Raw genomic sequence first — 21,356 nt, forward strand, 5'->3', positions numbered from 1 at the left:
CGTTTATATGGGAAAGTGTTCACATCGACTTCGACTTTCAACTCTAAATTAACATTCAATGTTTCAGATCTCCCGAGAATTCATCACGTGACTAGAAATATGTGTCACGAGTGGGCCGACCAAGATGGCGCTTGGTGACGTCACATTCGCACCACACATAATCTTACCAGTCTTGTAATCAGTTCAATGAACACTCCCCGACTGACTGCGTCTTGGGTGACGTTTCATCCATCACCCTCGGAAGTCATTATTAATCTTTTGCCACGGGAATCGTTACTTCTTATATTCTCATTGATACGTTGGAAAACTCTGCAAAAGAAAGAAAAACTTGGTTAATGTTTCCACTAATCGACGGTTAATGCAGTGATAATTTTTTTGTGGTTATGACGTTTGTGGGCGGAGTGAGCGGCTGAGAAAGAAGATTGTGGGCGGAGCGAGCGGCTGAGAAAGAAGGTTGTGGGCGGAGCGAGCGGCTGAGAAAGAAGATTGTGGGCGGAGCGAGGAAAGCTTGTGGGCGGAGCGAGGAAAGCTTGTGGGCGGAGCGAGGAAAGCTTGTGGGCGGAGCGAGCGGCTGAGAAAGAAGATTGTGGGCGGAGCGAGGAAAGCTTGTGGGCGGAGCGAGGAAAGCTTGTGGGCGGAGCGAGCGCCTGAGAAAGAAGATTGTGGGCGGAGCGAGGAAAGCTTGTGGGCGGAGCGAGCGGCTGAGAAAGAAGGTTGTGGGCGGAGCGAGTGCTCAGACCATTCACCGCGCGTGTGATAATTGGTCGTTGTGTGGAACGAAGGTGCCAATTGATGCCAATTCGTCCGACCAACCTGAAACGTCTGCTTGGTGATCTTTTCCCATCCGTAATACGTTTCAGTCGGACCCACCCTCTCGCAATGCTTGTTGCTCCGGCCGCGGAGAACAACAAACATTACATCTTGGAGGTGCTGCGGGCTCGCGGGTTCGGAGCGCGTCCTGGCTTCGCGCTCGAGCTCGCCTCGGGGAGCGGGCAGCACGTGACGCTCTTCGCCTCAGATTTGCCGCACGTGCTTTGGCAGCCGTCTGACATCGACTCCGCTTGTCTCGCGAGGTAGCTGTCTCTTCCTCTCCTCTCCATTTATACGCCCGATCCACAGAACCCGACACCGGACACGGAACACGTCCGTTCGTGCCTCGACAATGCACACACACGATTTCCTTTGGAGATACAGTACTTACTGTACAAGCTCTTGAAGTGTTAATGTTCGTCTGAACGGGAAGACGTCACTGTTTTTATTGTTTAAGTATAAACTGTTGCAATCGGAGTGAAAGGGCCAAGATCGATCCTTGATGGTAATTGTATATACGAGTGCGGGCCCGTAGGTGAGTGCCAGTATGTGCAGCCCTCTCTCGCCCCCCTCTCTCGTCCACCTCTCTCTCCCCCCCCTCTCCCCCCTAGGCTCGCCCCCCTCTCCCCCCTAGTCTCGCCCCCCTCTCCCCCCTAGTCTCGCCCTTCCTCTCTCCCCCTCCTCTCTCGCCCCCTCTCTCGTCCACCTCTCTCGCCCCCTCTCCCCCCTAGTCTCGCCCCCCTCTCCCCCCTAGTCTCGCCCCCCTCTCCCCCCTAGTCTCGCCCTTCCTCTCTCCCCCTCCTCTCTCGCCCCCACTCTCTCCCCCATAGTCTCACCCTTCCTCTCTCGCACCCCCAGTCTCATCCCCCCTCTCCCATCCCCCTCCCTCACAGATATTGGTCGACATTTAAATAGCCGAAACTTGGGAACTGCTCGTCCGATTAATATCAAACATCGAAAAGACACATCCACGGGGCCCCGGCAATATTCCTGGCAAGTTTCAATCAGATCGGACCGTCAATCATGCAAAAGTAAATAAATAAATAAATATATAAAAACAGTAATTGTGACGTCATAGCACCGTGTCTTGTCATTGGTTGACATATAAATGGACATAACTTGGGAACCGCTCGTCCGATTGACATCAAACCCCGAAAAGGCACATCGGCGGGGCCCCGGCAATATTCCTGGCAAGTTTCAATCAGATCGGACCTGTGGTCGTCGAGAAACGGCAGTCGCAGACAAACAGACAGACACACAGAGATTGCTGGAATTATAGATAGATATATATGTTAATTTACAGTGTCGTTATTTAATTATTTATCGATTACAAACGTGTGTTCTTCAAGGTGTGCCAACATCTAAAACACCGGCGCACGTTGTGTTGGACAATCCATGACGTCACGATTTGTGCTCATTGTCCTCATCTGGGGGGAAGCCCGTCGGTCCAATAAACTTGCGGTAACTGGAGTCGTCCGGACTTTACCTTCCCCAATGATTCCCATCTTTTTGTGAGGTCCGTGGTGGAATGCTCTGGCCAAAGTCGTTCAAGAGCCAGCCGGCCAGGCCTGCCGTTTGCAGGTACTTAGACAACTTGCCTGACTTCGTGAAGGACCCCGTGGGATCCTTGACGTCCATCCGATGGACGAAGCACTTTGCGATGCTTGACAGCCTTGTCGATGAGTTTAATAATCAGTCGGAGGGTTTAATAATCTGGTCGGGGATCAAAGTGATGAGAACGCTCGCAGGTGAACGAGCCTGTCGGAAGCATGGAGAAGTGAGGGGTGGTGGAGTAAAAGGGTGTGGATACCGTTTCCGACGTTGACACGACGAACATCAAGAGCGGAACGTCAAAAATCAAGGGCACCAGTTTCTAAAAGACAGGTTGACATGCCCTGCTATTCCATGCTGTCGAGAATCAACACTCGTACGACGTTCTCTTGCAGCATCTCCGCGTACGTAAAGAGTTCCGGCCTCCAGAACCTGCTGCCGCCGCTCCGCTTGGACGTCCTGCAGCCCCTGCAGGAATGGCCGGGTGGACCATGGCCCCAGTCATGTGACCTGGTGCTTTGCATAAACTTGATGCATATATCTCCCTTTACGTGCACACAGGTATGAAAAGGCAACAAATTACAGGAAAAAAACAAACTCCCGGCGTCAACGAACCCATTGTGGTTGTTCCTCTGAATTTGTTTAATAACTTTTAAAATCAAAACATGAATCTTATTGGGAATTGTATGGATGGTGTCTGGGTGCAGGGTCTGTTCAAGGCTGCACGAGATCTCCTCAAACCTTCTGCCTTGCTGGTGACCTATGGGGTAAGTTCGACCGGTCACCTCGAACAAATCACATGCCTCAAAAACCTCATCTATGTATACTCGAGTGCTGTTCGAATCTCAACCCGGAGATGAACGGCCGTCCTGGTGCTACGCACACGGGACAAGACAACGTGCGCACCGTCCATCGGACAGACGTTAAACTGGAGGACTCAGACACTTAGCATTAGCTGTTGGACGTAAAAGATTCTAGTGTCGTTTTTCAAGAATAGGCGAGCTATCGCCGGCACCACAAACAAATTCCAAATTCCAGCGTGCCTTACGGTCAGCAAGTGGTCTGGTCTTCATGGACACTCCTTGACTCCAGGTTGCACCGCTTGCTAGCTTCGTGTGGTCCTCTGGTCCAGCAGATCCCACAAACACCAGAAACAAATTCAGTGTCCCCCGTTGTTCGCACAGCATACGTGAGCAGAGTAGCCCTCTTTGGCAACAAAAGGGCAATCGTGCCACCTCCACCTGGTTTGAGGACTGTGATACTTTGGGAATGTCAATAAGCTCACCTCCACCCATTTCTAGAATTCCAGTGCTGTTTTGTATAAATATAATTATTTATTCAATGACGATGATACATTTTCATTGCTCTTTCCAACAGCCGTATGCAATCAATGGAACAATCACACCTCAAAGCAATGTGAACTTTGATGCCAGCTTGCGCCGCAGGTACGGATTTGTTTTGGGGGCACGTTTGAATTACTGTATGGCGTAAATGCCCCTCCCCTCAACCCCACCCCACCTTAATGTATTAGCTTGTCTATGCCCAATGATGAACACCCTTCAGAGACCCTGAAGTTGCTCCCTTTGTAGCAATCCAGATTGGGGGCTCAGAGATGTCGCCACCTTGAAGGAGTTAGCCAAGGAAAACCATCTCGAGTTTTTGGAAATGGTGAGTAGTGCACAATGACCCGTACACCTGTAAAATGACATCCCTTTGGGTGTTGAGATTTTGGTGAACGAACGGGGTTAAAAGGTCACAGGGACAGATGCATTTCGGGTTTTCTCAACGATCTCATCTATTCTTCCGCAGGTCCACATGCCCGCCAATAACAAGTGTCTGGTGTTCCGAATGCAGTAGATCGATCAGGTCGTGCGTGACGCTCGAAGTGCGTTCCAGGTGCTTACGTACGTTTGCGGAACGTGCATGGTTGCGGTTTGGATGAGAACTCTCACGTGTTTGTTTGCAGTACCGGAAATCCGTTCAAAGTGTACATTAATTATTAACTGGGGGGACACGATTTCAGATCAGATCTTTACTCCTGCAGTCGAGTGAAAGGTAAAATAGGCATCACGTGGTCATACGATCAAGCAGGTGTACTTAATTTCTTGTACAGCAAGGTGCGTGTTTAAATTACCGGAGGTATGTCCAATACTTTTTTTTTATTGATGGAAATAAAATTCTGTTTGATCGAGTATACCGATAAGTGGAGCAAATTGGTGTTGCTTGTGAAGGGCAGCAGCGGTTTGTGTCAGCGGACGGGTGGAACAATGGACAGACTCGACATGTCAATCGAGGTGTGATCACCAGTGTGCGAAGCAAGGAGAATCTGACCATCCCAGCAGAACCTCTTCATCGGAAATAAAGAACGTCGGCTTCTCCTCACTTCTCACAATCGCCATCCTCCTGCTGATGCCATCCAAAGAGCCTATCCATATGCCAGTGTTTCCGAGGATCTTCTCAAGCAAACAGTTTGGCCAGGGTTCCGGCGCACAATGACCGAATGCTTTTGAAATAGATGTTGATTTATAACCGACAGCATAAGTGTCGACGCGTGAGCTGCCTCGGTCCCCCTTTGAAGGATGTGATTCCTCTGTGAGCAGAGCACTCGGACAGCAGTTTTCCCCACTGTCCTGGAGAGAATGATCAAAAATGATGTGGCAGCGGCAGCGCATGTGATTTGTAAATCTATTCTCTCGTCCATTTACTTAAACTTCAATATTTTATCAAATTTTAGATCTACATTACTCTTATTTTCTTTTTTATCAGGAGTAAAGGTATCTATTTTTCTTAACCTCACTTGCACTCTCGAGGCAGACGTGGCAACGGGATCAGGTCGAAGATTCTGTACATCGATGTAATTGCAGACAAAGTTATACGGATGTTATGTTATGGTATGGTATGGTATATCCACGACAGCACCTCCCTCCCCTTCCCGAAGAGAATTTCAATATTCGGCTGAAATACGAGCCAATCAGATGCCCGTTTAGGAAATTGTGATGCACCGTTAACTTGGAGCAACAATTACACACACAATACGAATTGCAAGCGACTGGAGGTACCCAAAAAAACATCCGTGCGATGTGGAGTGGCAGGATCACCGACGGGTAACGTGCACTCACCTTTGAGCCATCTCGCCTGGGTTCAAATCTCGACCTGGCTCTAACCTGTTATCCTGGTGTTCCACAAGCAGGGATTCATCACTCGGATGAACGTTAAACTGGGCGTCCCATTTGCCCGCATCAGTCGATGGACGTTAAAGAGTGCACGGTGTCCTTCACTAAGGGTAGGAGAGCTATCGCCGGCACCCTAAACAAATTTCAAATTCCTGCCTGGACCGACAAGGGGCACTGATACAACCAGCAACCTTGTGCTGCATGCGAACATAAAGGGAAGGTATCTATCTCTTTCTACTACTAGACCGAATCCTAAATTCGGAACAGAATAAGAGACAGTGACTTCCAGGCATTGTTTATTTAATACTCAATGTGTAATAACAAACATTGCAGCTCGCACGACAAGGGAACCCCGAGCGTTCATCCGACACTTGATAACTACGAGTAAAGGCCTAAATGACAACATCCCCAAAACATTCTTTCTGCACCATCTTGGATTTCTTTATTTACATTACAAAATGTTAAAATACACTGGCTTTGGGGGTGAAACCTATTTTGATTATTACAACACTTTAACACTTCGCAGGAACAATCCCGTCACCCTGATTGTTTCTTTCCATGCAAGCAAGCTTCCCTTTTTGATCTTCTTAACACCCCCAGCATTCCCCTCCTGGTGGATCTTAACGAGTTGGGGCCTCAGGTCGAGCATTCGCGTCGGCCCTCCATTGGAGCAATAACCCCTTTTCGCTCCGAAGGGGTGTTGATGCTCAAAATGCAGTCTGCCCGTTTCCAGGCGGCGGTAAGCACGCTCGTCTACCTTTAGGGGGTTCAAATCCATGGTTTACCTCATTCACAGACCATTTGATAACCTTATCCTTCCCTCACCTCGTCTCCACCCACAAATGAAACCGTCGATATCCCCCTTGCTTTCAAGACAAATGGGGGTTGCCCAAGTCATGTTGCGAACATGTAGGTCTCAGACGACACAGATAACTTATCCATAGAGAAAGCAGACAAAAACAGCCTTTTTGTGCAAATTACTGGTTAAAGAGAGAGAGAAGAGGAAGATATACAATGGAGAAAGGAATGGCAGAGTTGGTAAAAGAAAGCAGTTGGAGCAAGGTACAAGGTCGGAACGGGGAATGGTTTTGAGGAAAGGAAAATCAAAATAAACTATTTGGATTGACGCAGGGACGTGAGAGTTAGAGGATTTGGAAGCAGAGGTCAGTCAAAGGAGATGAGTTCAGCTTCGGCGGATCCTGGCAGGGCTTGTGCAGGTGGCTGGGAGGCCACAAGAAACAAGGTCGGTTGGGGGGGACAAAGATGGGGAAGGGGACAGAAGGAGAGAAAGAAACAAAAGAGTTGGTGGTGCAAGAGTGCAGGTCGTGGTAAACGGACCATAGTAAGTGGGAGAATCCAGTCCAGCGATGTACACTTTTCAAAAAAGGATCATAAAACATATTTTTAACCAACCGCACAAACTAGTGGATGAAATCACGATCAACATCGCAAGTTCCACTAATTTACAATCGGTCAAATAAAGAAAAATCGGCAAAAACATGATCAAGAGGTCAAAAGTCTCTTATGCCCCCCCCTCCAATATTTGACTTCACCACATGAGAAAAAAAAATTATATAAATACAGCATATCAACAAAACCCGCTCAGGACAGAGGGTCCCGACGTAGCCATACCGGCTGGTATCCAGATTGTTGGTAACCTTGTTGGTTGGACGTAGCTACAGGAGCTCCACCTGCGAGGAATGTTGGCCCCGGTGTTGGTACCTGGTCCTGCACAGGCAGTGCTGCTGCCATAACCTGATGATGGAGGAAGAGAGAAATCAAAACACAACATCCCTGGGGTTTGAACAAAAGCACAATCGTAGTTTCTGCACGCCGTGGCACTGTGCCTACTTCTTGCGTATGGAAGCTTGGCTGCCGGGTAGTTATCATTTTGGTGGGGCACGACCATGCCGCCGATGCTGTTCCCCTATACCAGTACGCCGGTCCTCATTTCGCCAACCTCGGAAGGATGACGGGCTGAGTCAACCCCACCTGGTGTTAATTCAGCGGCCGATGGGGCTCAAACTCAGGACCGTAAGATCCCAAGCCAGCTACCCTAACCATGAAGCCAACACCAGGCTTACTCTGCCTACTAATGGCACAACAGTGGGCTGTCTACATATGCAAAAGTGGGCCTGTTTTTGTCAAGCTGTCTGTCCTTCCTCCCTTCTCAGTGTCCAAGCACGTGCATCCCACCTTCCCCTCTCCCATTCGCCCTTTTTATTTTTTCTCAATTTTATCTCTGCTCTCACGTACATACATCTGTAGGGCCCCTTTAAGACCGGAAGTGAGCAGTGCTGTGCCATTATGAACGCCGCTCAAGACGACGAGTGCGATACAAATTTGCAGCTTTTTGGCATTTTTTAAGGGAGGGATAAAATGGCAGTCCGCTGTGCGCTGCTCCTTTATGATGGGAAAAATAATACAAAGCATCCCATGAATAAAACAAAAGGAACGTTTCGGTTTTGCTTGGTGAATTTCAAATCCAGTGGAAATGACCAACCTGCATGCCGTAACGCTGGTAGCCCATGGAGACCGGTGGGTAAGTCACAGCACCGGGCACCTGCTGCTGGGGTGGAGGTTGAGTTTGGTTCACTGGCTCCTAGGGTTATACATGTACAAGGAGTGGAATGCAAATGGGGCAAAGGTTTTGGGAAAGGCATCGTGAAAGCCGGGGAAACTTGAAAAACGGCCATATGTACCTGGTACTGGTTGGCCTGGTAGGGATAGGCATGCGTTTGTACTGCTGGACCCACACCATGAACGACACCCTGGTAGGGATATTGGGCGGTAAAGCTGGGGTCTGCAGGAGGGCAAATGAGGCACAAGGACATCCGGTCAGCAAGTTGCTGGTACCGTGTGACAAAACAAATGAACAAGAAAAACGTCACGCAAAGCACGATACTCATAACTATTCCATTCACACCGTGAGGCACATCGGGCTGCCGTGGCAGTTTCATTTGGAGTCTTCTTCTTACGTAGTGCAGCTTGGCTGCTGGGTAGCTATGAGTTTGTTGGGGCACGACTATGCTGCTGATGCAGTGCCCCTATTACCAGAACACTAGTCCTCATTTCGCCGACCTCAGAAGGATGACAAGCTGAGTCAACCCTACCTGGTGTTAATTCAGCGGCTAACGGAACAGCGGCTAACCACCGAAGGTGAAGGAGGTTATGTTTTCACACCTTTCTGTCCGTTTGTCTGTGTGCAGAATATCTCAAAAAGTTGTGGACGGATTCGGACGAAACTTGGTGGACATGTTGAGTGTGTGACAAGGAAGAATCGATTCAATCTTGGTGAAGATCTGATTTCCGGATCTGGATACGAGAATTATTTAATTTTTGAAGCGATTCTTCACCATTGAGAGACGGTCAAAAACTATATAGCACGATATTTCAAAAATGTATTGGGCCCGACATGTTCTCGTGGATCAGGCATTACATGGCGGAGGTATGCGCTCTACCGAGTGTCCTTTTTTACAAATGTGTTCACATATTTCAAATTGCACTTCTGGACCTTTTGAACGACGTGTTGTCAAAACTTTATCAGTCGATTTATTTCTTACCCGACAGTCAGCAAAGCAATCGGCACACTTCACCGGCCAACTCTAAATGCCATGCTATTCATGCAAAAAGGGGCGTGTTTAGTTTGCAAGCGATTTGCTTTTGCTGCTATATTTCAAACAGGACGCCCCAAGGGCGTGTTCCTTTTCAATGAATACATTACCAGGCCACGTGGCCAACAGGAAGGAAATGTTTTTGGTTTTTTTTTAAACGCTTCTTTCTAGGAAGTTGGAATTACTCGGAATCGACATCCATTCCAGTTCACTATGCAATTCCTTTCGATTCCGTGGTTGGAATCAAGTACTTTGGAATAGATTCTGCCCAATGGTAAGCACTCAAGCAAGCACTCCAATTAAAACGGTTGATAAGGAATGGCTGGCTGAGTCGTACGAAACACCGTCCGGAGGCGACCGGAGAATCAAACAATGTGCGAATTAGACAGATGAACACTTTTGCAACAGTCGGAACTCCTGCTAAGTTCACTTCTGCAGTTTAAATTTGGAAATTTGGTTCAAGCTCACAGATTCTCGAGCTAATCGCATTTCAGCTGGAATGCTTACAAAAGGTCCAAAAGTTGTATTTGAGCATTATTTGACATCTGAACTATAATTCCATATCCGATTTCATTTTTTGTAGCGACTACAATGGTTTAACCCTCTGAACCCTGAGCTCCTTGGACTTTCGGCTCCCCCACCCGAGGCTCCCTGGAGAAAAATCCTGCCGCTCAGGTACAGGGAGGTTTGAATTTAGCGGTTTGATAAAACGGCCCCTGGGGTTCAAAGGGTTTTTTATTTATTAATTTTTTTTGTATACCAAGTCGGGGCTCGTGTAAGAGCTAATACACAAACCTATAACAAGGCAGGAGACAAGAGGCGTGGTTGAGGGAAGCACAAAATAGTGGGGAACAGAGACATTACGAGATCTGTGGAAGGAGATGGGGCACGGTACACGGGGTAAACAAAATGGTACTACAGGGAATTTGAAGGAGGTGGGTTTGGGGTGGATTAACAGGGGTAGTCAACATCAAGATTTTGGATGGGGGAAGATATGAGATTGTGGTGTACAGCTGTTTTGAAGACCTGGAGGGAAGAGTGGGATTGAAGAGTGCGGGAGTTTGTTCCAGAGGCGGGTGGGGGGGGGGGGGAGGAATGAAAGAATGAAGGCGAGTAGTGATTCTTGATTTTGGCAGTTTCACCAGAAGGGGGGTTTTGGTGGACCTTGAGAGCCCTGAGGAAATGTAGAGGAGACAGATCACAGAGCAGAGGGGTCAAGGCCGGAGAGGAGACGGTAGAAGACAGAATGACCACCGACCTGCCTCCGGTGAGAGAGTGAGAGAACCAGACTCAGCTTCATCATGGGAGATAGCAATGATCCTAAAAGCCTTGGTTTCCACAGCGTGAAGCCGAGCTAGATGTGAGGCAGGAGCACCAGCCCAGAGGGGGGAGCAGTACTCAATCAGACTGCGGATGAAAGCTTTGCAAGTGGTGAGAAGCTCAGGTATGCCAATGAAGGACTTTGCACACCAGAGGATGCTCAGTCAGCGACTGGCTTTGGAGGCCAGCTTGGAGATGTGGCTTTCCCAGGAAAGATCATGGCAGACAGTGAGACCCAGAAGCTTGAATGAAAGGATGTCTTCAAGGGGATTGTTGAGAAAGTAGATGGGGTGGGGGGGGGAGTTCCAGGTGGTCCTTTGGGAAAGACATGGTGATGGTGTGAGATTTGTCAGGATTGAAAGACATGTTCCAAGTGTTTGACCAGCTTGAGATCTTATCCCGGTCTGCAGAAAGTGCAAAGGCTGCTGCCTGACGATCAGAGGGATGAGAGATGGTACAGCAGAGGGTCATGTCATCAGCAAACAGATAAAGAGGATTTTCCAGGGAATCCGAGAGATCATTGATGAAAACCAGAAAAAGCAAAGGGCCAAGAACACTGCCTTGAGGAAGTCCAGCCTGGACAGGAAGAGGGGATGAAAGAACTCCATTAAGAGTCACACGTTGACTGCGACAGGAGAGGAAGTCCATGAGCCATGAGTGGAGATGGCCTTGAATACCATGGGAAGAGTTTGGTGAGCAGGGCAGGGTGCCAGACCGTGTCAAAAGCACACGATATGTCTAGGGATACGGCTCTGATTTCATGTCCGGCATCAAGGACCTCCATCCATTGTTGGGAAAGCAGAAGCAGCATATCCAGGGTAGAGTGACCTGGTCTGTAACCAAATTGATGATCGGAAATCAAGCCATTGGAGAAGAGGAAGGATTTAATGTCTGAAGCGATAATGGATTCCATAACCTTGCTGATGATTGGGAGAAGGCTGATTGGTCTGTAGTTGCAGGGATCTGTTTTTGCACCTTTTTTATGCAGAGCAGTAATGTGTGTTGATTTCCAAGCATATGGCAGATGACCTTGAGAAAATGAGGGTGAATTAAACAGAGAGAGGGTGAGCAAGAGCAGAGGAGCAGGTTTTTAGGATACAAGAGCTGATGCTGTCTGAATCGGTTGCAGAATCTGAGTCGAAGTTTGACAGCAAAATCAGGGAAGAATTGAGGGAAAAGGGTGAAGGGGGAGAAATGAGGTAGAAAGGTGTGGGGAGCTTTTGAGAAGGGTGAGGGGGGAGTAAGAGAGAGAAGTTTTCTTTGAAGAGAGAGAGGAGGTGGTTGAATTGAGAGGCAAGCTTTGACAGGGAGGGAGACGATGAGAGCAGGCACAGTCATGGAAGAGGAAGGAGTGAGGAGGAGGGAGGGTGGGGAGAGGGGGAGTATGAGACTGGGTAGTGGTATGGTAGAGGTGGGAGCGGGTGGGGGAGGAGCAAGATTTGAGGGGGTGGGAAGAGGGGGAGATGTGATGAAAGGAAAGAGAGAGCGTGGTGGAGATGTTGAGCAGTGTGCTGAATGAGAGTGTGAGACATTCGAAAAATCACACAGTTTGGGATATCAGAGGGGAAACTGTGAGTAAGTCAGAGGACAGTGGAAAGATGCTAAGAGAGGAGGTAGGATTGTGGGCAAGGTGGGAGGAGTAAGGAGAGGGTATAACAGGGAAGGAGTTTGGAGGAGGTCGAATGAAGGAGGTAGGGTGAATTTGCACTGAAGTTGGAATAAAAAAAGAACGATTAATAATTATAATTAATGGAAGATGATTAACAAGTATTGCAAAATGTGATTTTAAAAATTTATAGGTCAGAGATAAGTTTAAATACATCGGAAGATGGATGAAGTGCAGAAGAATTGACAGAGTGGAGAAAGGAAGCTTTGTAACAGATGGAATTTTAATTCACTGGATGAAAGAAAGGTCGAATTGAACACAAGATTTTAAAGAAGAAGCGGTCGAAGAGGGGAAGTTGAAGCACTGGAAGAAACCGTTTTTTTGTTTTTCTTTTTCTTTTGAAGATTAGGGAAGGGGGCGGGGAGAGAGTAAAGGAAATGTTTGAAGATAAGGTCGTGAAGGCGTGTGGTGAAAACCTTCACGATCGGTGGGATAGGCACGGAATAGGGAAGAGAAGGAAGTTGAAGAAGTCGGTGCAGGAAGTTACGTGGGGTATAATGTAAGGTAAAAGGGGTTTTAATGTATTTTTTTTATATTTTAAGACATGGATCAGAGGGTATAGTTGGGAGGGACAGGAGGGTGGAGGGAAAAGTGGTGAAAATAAAAACTGATGTTAATAAGGAGAAAATACAATAAACACGATTGTGCACGGAGACGGGAAGACGGGTCGGCCTCAAGGAAACCTGATACGACAAGACCGACGAAAACTCACCAAATAGCACAAGTTTTGAAACAAAACCGAAGTAGGAACACACAGTAAACGTGGAGGCAACAAAATAAACGGTCAAAACGTGACAAACGACGACCGGAAACTTATCTTTGAGAAAGTCGGCAGAGACCCCTGGAGAGAACCAACCGTCGCCTCAAAAACCGGAACCGGAGGAAGTCAAAGCGTGAGAGTTGAAGGTGAGGGTTTAAGACTCGGTTGCACAAAAAAACTGACGAATGTTGGCGTTTTCAAACAAAAATGCATTCTAATAGCTGTTCTGAATGTATCTGGTCGGACACAATGTGGGGAGTGGGGGGTGGGGGGGGGAAGGAGGGGTTAGTGATGGGGGAGAGGAAAGAGGGGAAGTAGAAGAGCCAAGGGTAGGATTTCCTGCTAGGGAATTGGTTATAATAGCTGTTTTGAATATATCTGTTCGGATGCAAGGTGGGGAAGGGGAACAAGGGGGGAGAGTGAGGGGGAAGAGGAGAGGAGATCGGGGTCGGATCGACCCGTTACGTAATTATATGTTTTTTCATGTTCCCAGGGTACATATAAAGAGTTTATTTAAAGCGAGTGATAACTCTTTTCCAACCATACAATCAAACGATACTTCGAAAAACTTTGTACGTAAAAAACTGAATATGTGGAACTGAAGATGGAATCCAACATTTATTAATAACGTTTGGTTTTAAGGAATTTTTAATTTGTGTGTTGAAGTGTATTCGATACTTTCAAGTTTAAAAATAAACGACGTTAAGTGAGTCACTCCACGCCCTCTCCCACCCTACCTCCCTCTTCTCCCCTGTGTGCGATCCTCCCTCCTCTCAAGTCAAGTCAATCAAGTGGGGGGGGGGGGGGGGTTGGGAGGAGGTGGAAGAGAGGTGCAGGGGGAAAGTACCTGAACTATATTCAGATATTATGTGAAGGAAGAAAATGGTGTAGATTTCTGGATCGGACGTCCTAATTAAATAGCCAGTACTCATTTTGTAAAACTTTACGTGCAGCATCTAACTCAAGATGTCCAAATGCCAAACAACATTATATATATATATATATATATTATAGCTATATATTAGGCTAATGATGTCCAGCTCTATCCCACCCTGAAAAGTTGCTTCAAATTAATCCAAACCTATGGGAAAATTATATATATTTTTAAATTGGATTTAAAAAAAAACAGAAAAAAACTTGAACCTGGGTGATGTATCAGCAATAGACCGCTGCAAGATCGCTCCCGAAAAAAAGCAAATTGCCGTTAGGAAATCTATAACTTCCTATTTTTGAGTTCTTTCAACCAGCGCAAGAAGACAAAGTTTCCCATTTTATATTGTGATATTTTTTACCATGGGCTTCTGCTAGTTTGATTATAATGGTTAAGTTGTTGCCATGGAAACTGTTGACATGTCAAAACAGATAAATCGATAATTATAAATAGAACAACAGCACAAGTGAGCACAATATACGCCCGGACAAGAAGGTATATACAGAATTGTGCTAGAACATGGAAAACAGCATCCTGGTTGCCATGGCAACCACTTTAGATGACGAACGTATGTCTCCACAGTCTGTACCTATGCACCAAATATGAAACGTGAAAGTTGAAAACTTTGCGAGTTAGAGTGCGGAACGGACGGACAGACGGACGGACAACCGGTATCACATAATACGCCCCGATATATATATACATATATATATATATATACATATATACATACATATATATATATACATATATACATATACATACATATATACATATATATATATATATACATATACATATATATATATATACATATACATACATATATACATATATATATATATATACATATACATATATATATATATACATATATATATATATATATATATATATATATATATATATATATATATACATATATATATATACATATACATATATATATACATATATACATATACATATATATATATATATATATATATATATATACATATACACATATACACATATACACATATACATATATATATATATATATATATATATATATATATATATATATATATATATATACACATATATATATATATATATATACACAGTCAAATCCCTGTGTCGTAAGAGGCGACGAGGGTTGCGTCAGGAAGGGCATCCGGCGTAAAACATGTGCCAAATCACTATGCGGATCATACGGATGATCCGCTGTGGCGACCCCTAACGGGAGCAGCTGAAAGAAGAAGAAGAGGATATATACACAGTCAACCCCCGCTTCATCGCGGTTCACCTATCGCACCCCCGGTTCATCGCGGGTTTTCCCTTGGAACATAACTAATTTTTTTCTGCGGATTCCCCCGGTACATCGCGCTAATAATATATAAAATATAAATTATTTAAGCAGTAAATTATAACGCGTGGTGCTCGACCAGTCACACAACGCACGAGACAAAGTTTCGCTTGTGAACTTCGAATATTTTCTACATTTTTTTCTCCAAGCCCCACGATGCCACCCAAACGCCCGGCACCTTCTAAGGCTTCTGGCAAGGAACCGAAGCGCCAGAGGAAGGTCCTGGGACGCTCCAGAAGGTTGAGGTAAAGGTGCTCGATATATGCTTCAGGAAGGAAAAAGGTTTGCCACCGTTGGACGAGCACTGCTCATACCCAGCACCTCAAAACCGACCAGACCAGACTAGTCGATCTCCGGCACCTCAAACCCAATCACTTCCAAACCGACCAGACCAGACCAGACTAGTCGATCTCAGGCACCTCAAACCCAATCACTCCCAAACCGACCAGACCAGACGAGTCGATTTTTTGGGGAGGCGTCCATTCATCGCGGATTTTCACTTAGCGCGGGGAGGTTTGGAACGTAACCCCCACGAGAAACGGGGGATTACTATATCTATATCTATATATATATATATATATATATATATATATATATACATATACACACATATACATATATATAAAAGGCGTATAAAAACTAACTCGGTGAATAAATATGCTAATTCTATTCAAATTTCAAGTCATTATGTGGAAATTGACGATTTTATATTGACCTTTGACCTCAACCAATAGGCTTCAGTGACCCATCATGCAAACCCTGTTGAAAATGGATGGTTTTATGTGACCTTGACCTTTGACCTAAAAATAAACCAATAGGCTTCTAGCTTTTGATTGATGAACAAATTCAGTGACCCATTATGCAAATTTTGTTCAAATTTAAAGTCAATCAGATAAAAATAAAAAAAATCGACTTTTGACATTGACCTTTTGACCTCATATAAGTTTCAGTGACAACATGCAAAATTGGTTCAAATTTCAAGTGAATCAGACGAAAACTGATGATTTTGTGACCTTGACCTTTGGACCTCAAAACAATGGGCTTCTAGGTTTTGGCCAGTTCTATCAGTTTAAGTTTTGTGAAGACCGGTCTATAATTGCGACCTGTAAGTGATTGCCAGACAAACATACTCAGGAAACCGATACATTTGCGACTCTTCGATTTTGCAATTAATTGTTAGTTCAAACAATCACGGGACCCAAGTTGTCACACCAAACAAACCAATCATGTTGCTGGGCAAAGGCATGCCCTGATCACCCACAAAATGCCTGACGTGTGCCAACACATCAAGACTTCGATTGCATTTCTTGCCTGTGCTCGGGGGCTGCCCGCCCACGTATTGCTGAGGACCGGCTTGTCCTGCAGTGGTAGCCGCTCCATACACAGGCTGTGCTTGTCCATAACCAGTAGTCGTGGCCTGTCCATAGCCAGTAGTGGTGGCCGGCCCATATGCTGTACCGTGCATCGGCGATCCATCAACCGAGGTTGGGGGACTGAAGGTCGAAGCAAGGTTTCCTTGTGCCGGGGTCCCATAGATGGCACCAGGGGGTGCAGGCACACCCTGAAAATATTACTGCAAGTTATCACTAACAATTATTAAAATAATATCATCTACCAACAATGGAAGAGGTCCTCAATGCCACACATGAGATCAGGGCCATCTCTCTCGACATATCTCGAATTTTTGATACAGTCTGGCATCCCACCTTACTCTCGAAACTCTGCCTGTGGCATCCAAGGCCAACTCCACACATGGTTTACTGACTTCCTCTACTCTCATGCTCAACACACCTGGTGTTATTCATCATAATACTATTCAATTCAATGATAAAGATTGTATATTTTAGTATTCCCATTCTTAAAATAGCTTTGAGACATAGGCCAATCTTGTAGAGACCGAACCCAGAACGGACAGCTCAACAGACCTGTCCATATGAAAGGCTGAGTGCCGGCATCTGTGCACGCATCTGGATGGTCTGCTTCTGTTGCTCGAGACGCATCTGCCGCTCATGTTCCTGATCCTGCAATCTCCGGAGAGCCAGCTGTCTTTGCATCTCCAAATATTCCTAGCACGCAACGAGAAATACCGTCTCGGTCATGGCAAACTACCAGCTCCAAACCTGGGCCTGAGCTCCACACATCACCCCACCAACCTGTTTCTTCTGCCGCATAACTTGCAGCTTGTGGGCCAACTGCAACTGCCGCTGGTGTTCTGCCTCTTGCGCCGCACGTTCCAGCTTCTCCCGGTGATCCTCGCGCAGGGCATTGAGCGCCGCACGAGCATCACGTATCTGCCCGAGCTTGTCTTGCAAACTCTCGAAGTACACTGCACGCAGGGACGTCGGCTACGCTTAACACCTACTGCAATCACAAACAATAACCTTGAAGGAAGTTCACAAAAATGAAAAGGAGAAAACATTTTATTATTAATCAATAAATGAGGTTGACAAAGGAGACCGCAGACTGTGATGAAAGCAGGAGTGTAATGTGAAGCACGCAGCACACACGTCTCTTCTCGTCAAGAGCATTGAGGAGTTGCAGCAGCTGTGGTTGCATGTTGCCAATGGTCTGGAAGAGGGACTGCACGGCTGTGTCATTGGTGATGCAGCGCCCACGAGCGTGGTCGCTGCGCATGCGGTTACTAAAGGTGGCCACCGCATTGCGCAGCGTTTGCAAGAATTGTTCATTGTTCTCTTCGGATTCTCCGTTCTGGTAGCACTGCATTGACAATGTGATTGAGTCCAAGGGATAAACAAAGTGATCAAATGAGTCAAAAATGGGATGAACTGCAAAAGAAACCGCTGACCCGAATAGTGCTTTTCTCACCTCTGCCACTTTGATGGCGGTAATTTGGCCGTCTGTGCCACTGTCTATAGCTGGAGCAGGGGCTGACGGCGTTGGGCTGGGCCTGGCTGCCTCCTCCTGTTTCTTCTCCCAGAAAGAGCGGTTCATGTAGATGGCCAGCTGGAAAACAAAAAGGGTCAAGAATTCCAGCAACCAAAGGCTCTAATTATTATTTATTAATCGTGTCCCAATGAAAGTGCATCGGTGCAGGGTTGGCAGGATAGCATCAACGTATGCACACTCGCCTCGGAGAGGTCGAGCCCTGTTCGAACGTCGACCCAGCTATAAAAACTATCATCCAGGTGTTGCACAGGCAGGGTAATTCATCAATGCGTGTGCCATCTGTCGGATGGACGTTAAACTGGGCATCCCATCTGCTGGCATTAGATGGTGGATGTTAAATTTCCTATGGTGTCTTTCGCAAAAACTATGCGAGTTATCGCAGGCGCCATTAACAAATTACAAATTCCGGCTCTAATCTACAGGGGGAACTGCACCAGTGGCACAGCTACGCTCCCAGCTCCCTACAACCAGGTGCTGCGGATAAAACAAGAGCAAGAATTGCTTTGCAATACATGTTCCCTCCCGATGTGATATTTTCCAAATACAAAAAGGACATAACTGAAAAATTGACGAAACGCCCTGAAACTCGTCCTTGTTCTATAACTCGTATAATAATAATGAAGCCGTGCACCAAGTTTCAGTTGAATATGTTGAAGGGTATGGGAAAAAAGAAGAAGTGTGAAAAACCACAGCTGGGATGGACGGACGGATGGCAAACCTATGCTCTCCTCCGGTCGGGGACTAATAAGAATACAGTGGTGCATCACCAAGTTGGGCGTTAATGAGCAGGAGGGAATGAGATCAGAAATGATGAGAAACAAACTGAAGAGTGTGATTGAATGGTGCCTTTCAGGCAGAGGATGGGAGAAGTAGCATCAGACACGATTAGCATCAAGAGAGGAAAGTGGAAGGAAAGGGAGGAAAGTAAAGGAGAAGGGAGCACAAAATAATAATAATAATAATAATAATAATAATTAAAACAAAAAACAACAACATTCTGCAAGGCCCTGAAGACAAAATATAATAAAATACGATGTGTGCACGGATGCCACACAAGATGGACACCAGGATTCAATGGCAAGTGATGTAGTTACACTGCAGTCCAGGTAGTGCTTGTGCTGCTCACATTTTATACCCAATACCCTCCCCAAGTGACTTTCCATCTTGGATCAAACTCTTCAATAACAGGAAGGAATTTGTATCATGACATTGGTGGAGACAGACAGACACGATCGAGACTGGTGTACAGACACTCTGTGGCTTGCCTATTCCACAGCAGTTTCCTAAAATGCACCATGAGGGATGAAGCAGCTTGGGTGACCTGGACAGATACAGTGGACGTGGCACTAACAATTTGGTTACTTATCGGAAACACATTACCCAAAGGCTTGACAGCCTTCCGCACCCTCAATCCGTCGGTGGTCAGAACTCAAAGCGGTGCGAGCATACTATATCACTACCGAGTGTTTGCAGGGCCTCTCGCGGCGCACTCTCGTAAGCACGCACACATTACGTGCAGCATGTGACCAAAATCATGTCCATGGCACCTTGTCAACGCATCACCCAAAAGGAGGTTCACCAACAATCTTACCTCTTTGTCATGCTCTTCAGCAGATGGAGCAGAAGATATCTGTGAAAAAAAACAAAAACAAATAAATAAAACAATTTGAAGCTTGTTTTATCGGAGTACATCATTGAACCACCACTTTAAATTTTTCATTTTACATCAACCAAGAGTAGTTGTGAAGTTCAAAAAGCAAGTAATAATAATAATAATAAAGCTTTCCCCTCAATAGTTCTTTCAAAATGGGCAGGATCCAAACTCATTCAACCAAGAGGAGGGAGAATATGGAGGAGGAGGAGAGGGAGATGAGAGACGTTCCAAATAGACCACATCACCAATCAAAACAAACTTTCTCAACTATAAACACTGGCGTTGGACCGGACAATTCAGACAGACAATTCTCACCTCTAGGCAGGTGAGGATTTCCGATTTTTATTATTTTTACAAGACACCTGAATGACTGTACCGGAGCGCCGCTCCGGCGCCACGGTTCATCCGACGTTGAGCTTAGCTCCGCAACAGTAAAGAAACAAGAAAATCAAATATCAATTTATTTACCCACTTCTTGGATGCCATCATGCATTTTTATCCATTTAGATTTTGAAATTCCCTCACAAATGCCGACATGTACAAGACACAATTCGCTCGTGGACGATTTACTTTTTCAACATTGAACATTCGCTCGTGCCGTGGATAGTTCGCATGTGAACGGTTTACGACTTCCCCAGTTACCATCTTTCATCACACCCTTATTCATTCCTCCTCATTCCCTTCCTCCCTTCCTCCCCTCCCAGGTGGTGGAAGCTGACAGCGCGCGAGCATGTCAAGGCACACACATTCAGTGAAGCGCATGCACCATCCTTCCTACTCTCTGTTTCCATTTTGTTTTCCGTGATCAGCGTGACCAGAAGTGTTACCAGATACGCAATCATCATACAACATATCTAATCAAGAAGTTGAGAATTTGTCGAGAGGTTTGGTAATTAAACTTCTTTTTTTAAATCATAGCCTATCTAAAAACAGGCATCATATTTGTGTTTTATTTTAGTGAACTCTACCAATCTGACCTCTCACATATGTGGGTAACCAGGGTTAGCCAGGGGGGAGGGTCTGAATGAAACCCTTTATTTCCATTTACATAATAGTTTGCTAATGCCAAATTCAATAGTGGAGGTTGTTTAATGCAGTCAGTAATTTGTGTGCCACTGCCATATTGGAGTATAGCACAAATGAATGAATAAAGAAAGAAAGACGATCGGCTGTTCACGATCGGTTGGGTCATTGTGCTTTGTGTGCTTTCATGGCCAAACAATTGGGGTCAAAGATTGTCCCCAACAGCTTGGGTATATCGATACGTTGGGCACTTTGTGGAGGGAGCGATTACATAACAACAGGTTCGAGGAAACACAGACCCGCATGAATTGCTTTATACAACAAGGTCCAGCAGCAAAACTAACTTTCCAAATATATATATATATATATATATATATATATATATATATATATATATATATATATATATATATATATATATATATATATATATATATATATATGGAAGAGTTTGGATGGCAATAAACAGTTCAAGTCTGGATGGATCAGTGATGTGGCTGTTTTTATGAAGAATGGCCGTCACGTTGTACAAGTAAAGGTAAGCCGATAATACATCAATGACACGGACTCGTGTTCGCAGAGCAGACAGGTATGGC

The 21,356-nt window shown here is 45.7% G+C and overlaps 2 protein-coding genes across 6 annotated transcripts in view; one reads left to right on the forward strand and one right to left on the reverse strand.

Moving 5' to 3' along the window:
• The first annotated feature begins 714 nt into the window (after positions 1 to 714).
• Positions 715 to 20,902, forward strand: METTL26 (methyltransferase like 26). Of its 2 annotated transcripts, XM_085861099.1 has the most exons (7): positions 715 to 1,073; positions 2,757 to 2,922; positions 3,069 to 3,128; positions 3,739 to 3,806; positions 3,951 to 4,029; positions 4,171 to 4,265; positions 20,442 to 20,902. In XM_085861099.1, exons 1-6 carry the CDS (start codon positions 793 to 795, stop codon positions 4,216 to 4,218), a joined length of 702 nt encoding a protein of 233 aa, XP_085717225.1. In that variant the 5' UTR covers positions 715 to 792; the 3' UTR covers positions 4,219 to 4,265; positions 20,442 to 20,902. The 2 variants fall into 2 exon arrangements, with proteins under 2 accessions (XP_085717225.1, XP_085717224.1); XM_085861098.1 differs by lacking the exon at positions 20,442 to 20,902 and having other exon boundaries at positions 716 to 1,073; positions 4,171 to 4,555.
• The window catches only part of HGS (hepatocyte growth factor-regulated tyrosine kinase substrate), a 49,801-nt gene continuing 34,262 nt past the window's right edge, over positions 5,818 to 21,356 (reverse strand). For 2 of the 4 annotated variants that reach the window (XM_085861025.1, XM_085861024.1), the window contains exons 12-20: positions 19,675 to 19,713; positions 17,684 to 18,140; positions 17,330 to 17,502; positions 17,102 to 17,242; positions 16,488 to 16,737; positions 8,237 to 8,337; positions 8,038 to 8,136; positions 7,167 to 7,289; positions 5,818 to 6,755 (exon numbers count right to left, since the gene is read on the reverse strand). In XM_085861025.1, the coding sequence (XP_085717151.1) occupies positions 6,699 to 6,755; positions 7,167 to 7,289; positions 8,038 to 8,136; positions 8,237 to 8,337; positions 16,488 to 16,737; positions 17,102 to 17,242; positions 17,330 to 17,502; positions 17,684 to 18,140; positions 19,675 to 19,713 (1,440 nt within the window). In that variant the 3' untranslated portion in view covers positions 5,818 to 6,698. The remainder of the gene's footprint in view (positions 6,756 to 7,166; positions 7,290 to 8,037; positions 8,137 to 8,236; positions 8,338 to 16,487; positions 16,738 to 17,101; positions 17,243 to 17,329; positions 17,503 to 17,683; positions 18,141 to 19,674; positions 19,714 to 21,356) is intronic. The other 2 variants (XM_085861027.1, XM_085861026.1) reach the window with 2 other exon arrangements.

Source organism: Eptatretus burgeri, chromosome 17 (genome assembly GCF_056783735.1).
Source record: "Eptatretus burgeri isolate ZD-2024b chromosome 17, Ebu_testis_v1, whole genome shotgun sequence".
Lineage (NCBI taxonomy): Eukaryota > Metazoa > Chordata > Myxini > Myxiniformes > Myxinidae > Eptatretus > Eptatretus burgeri.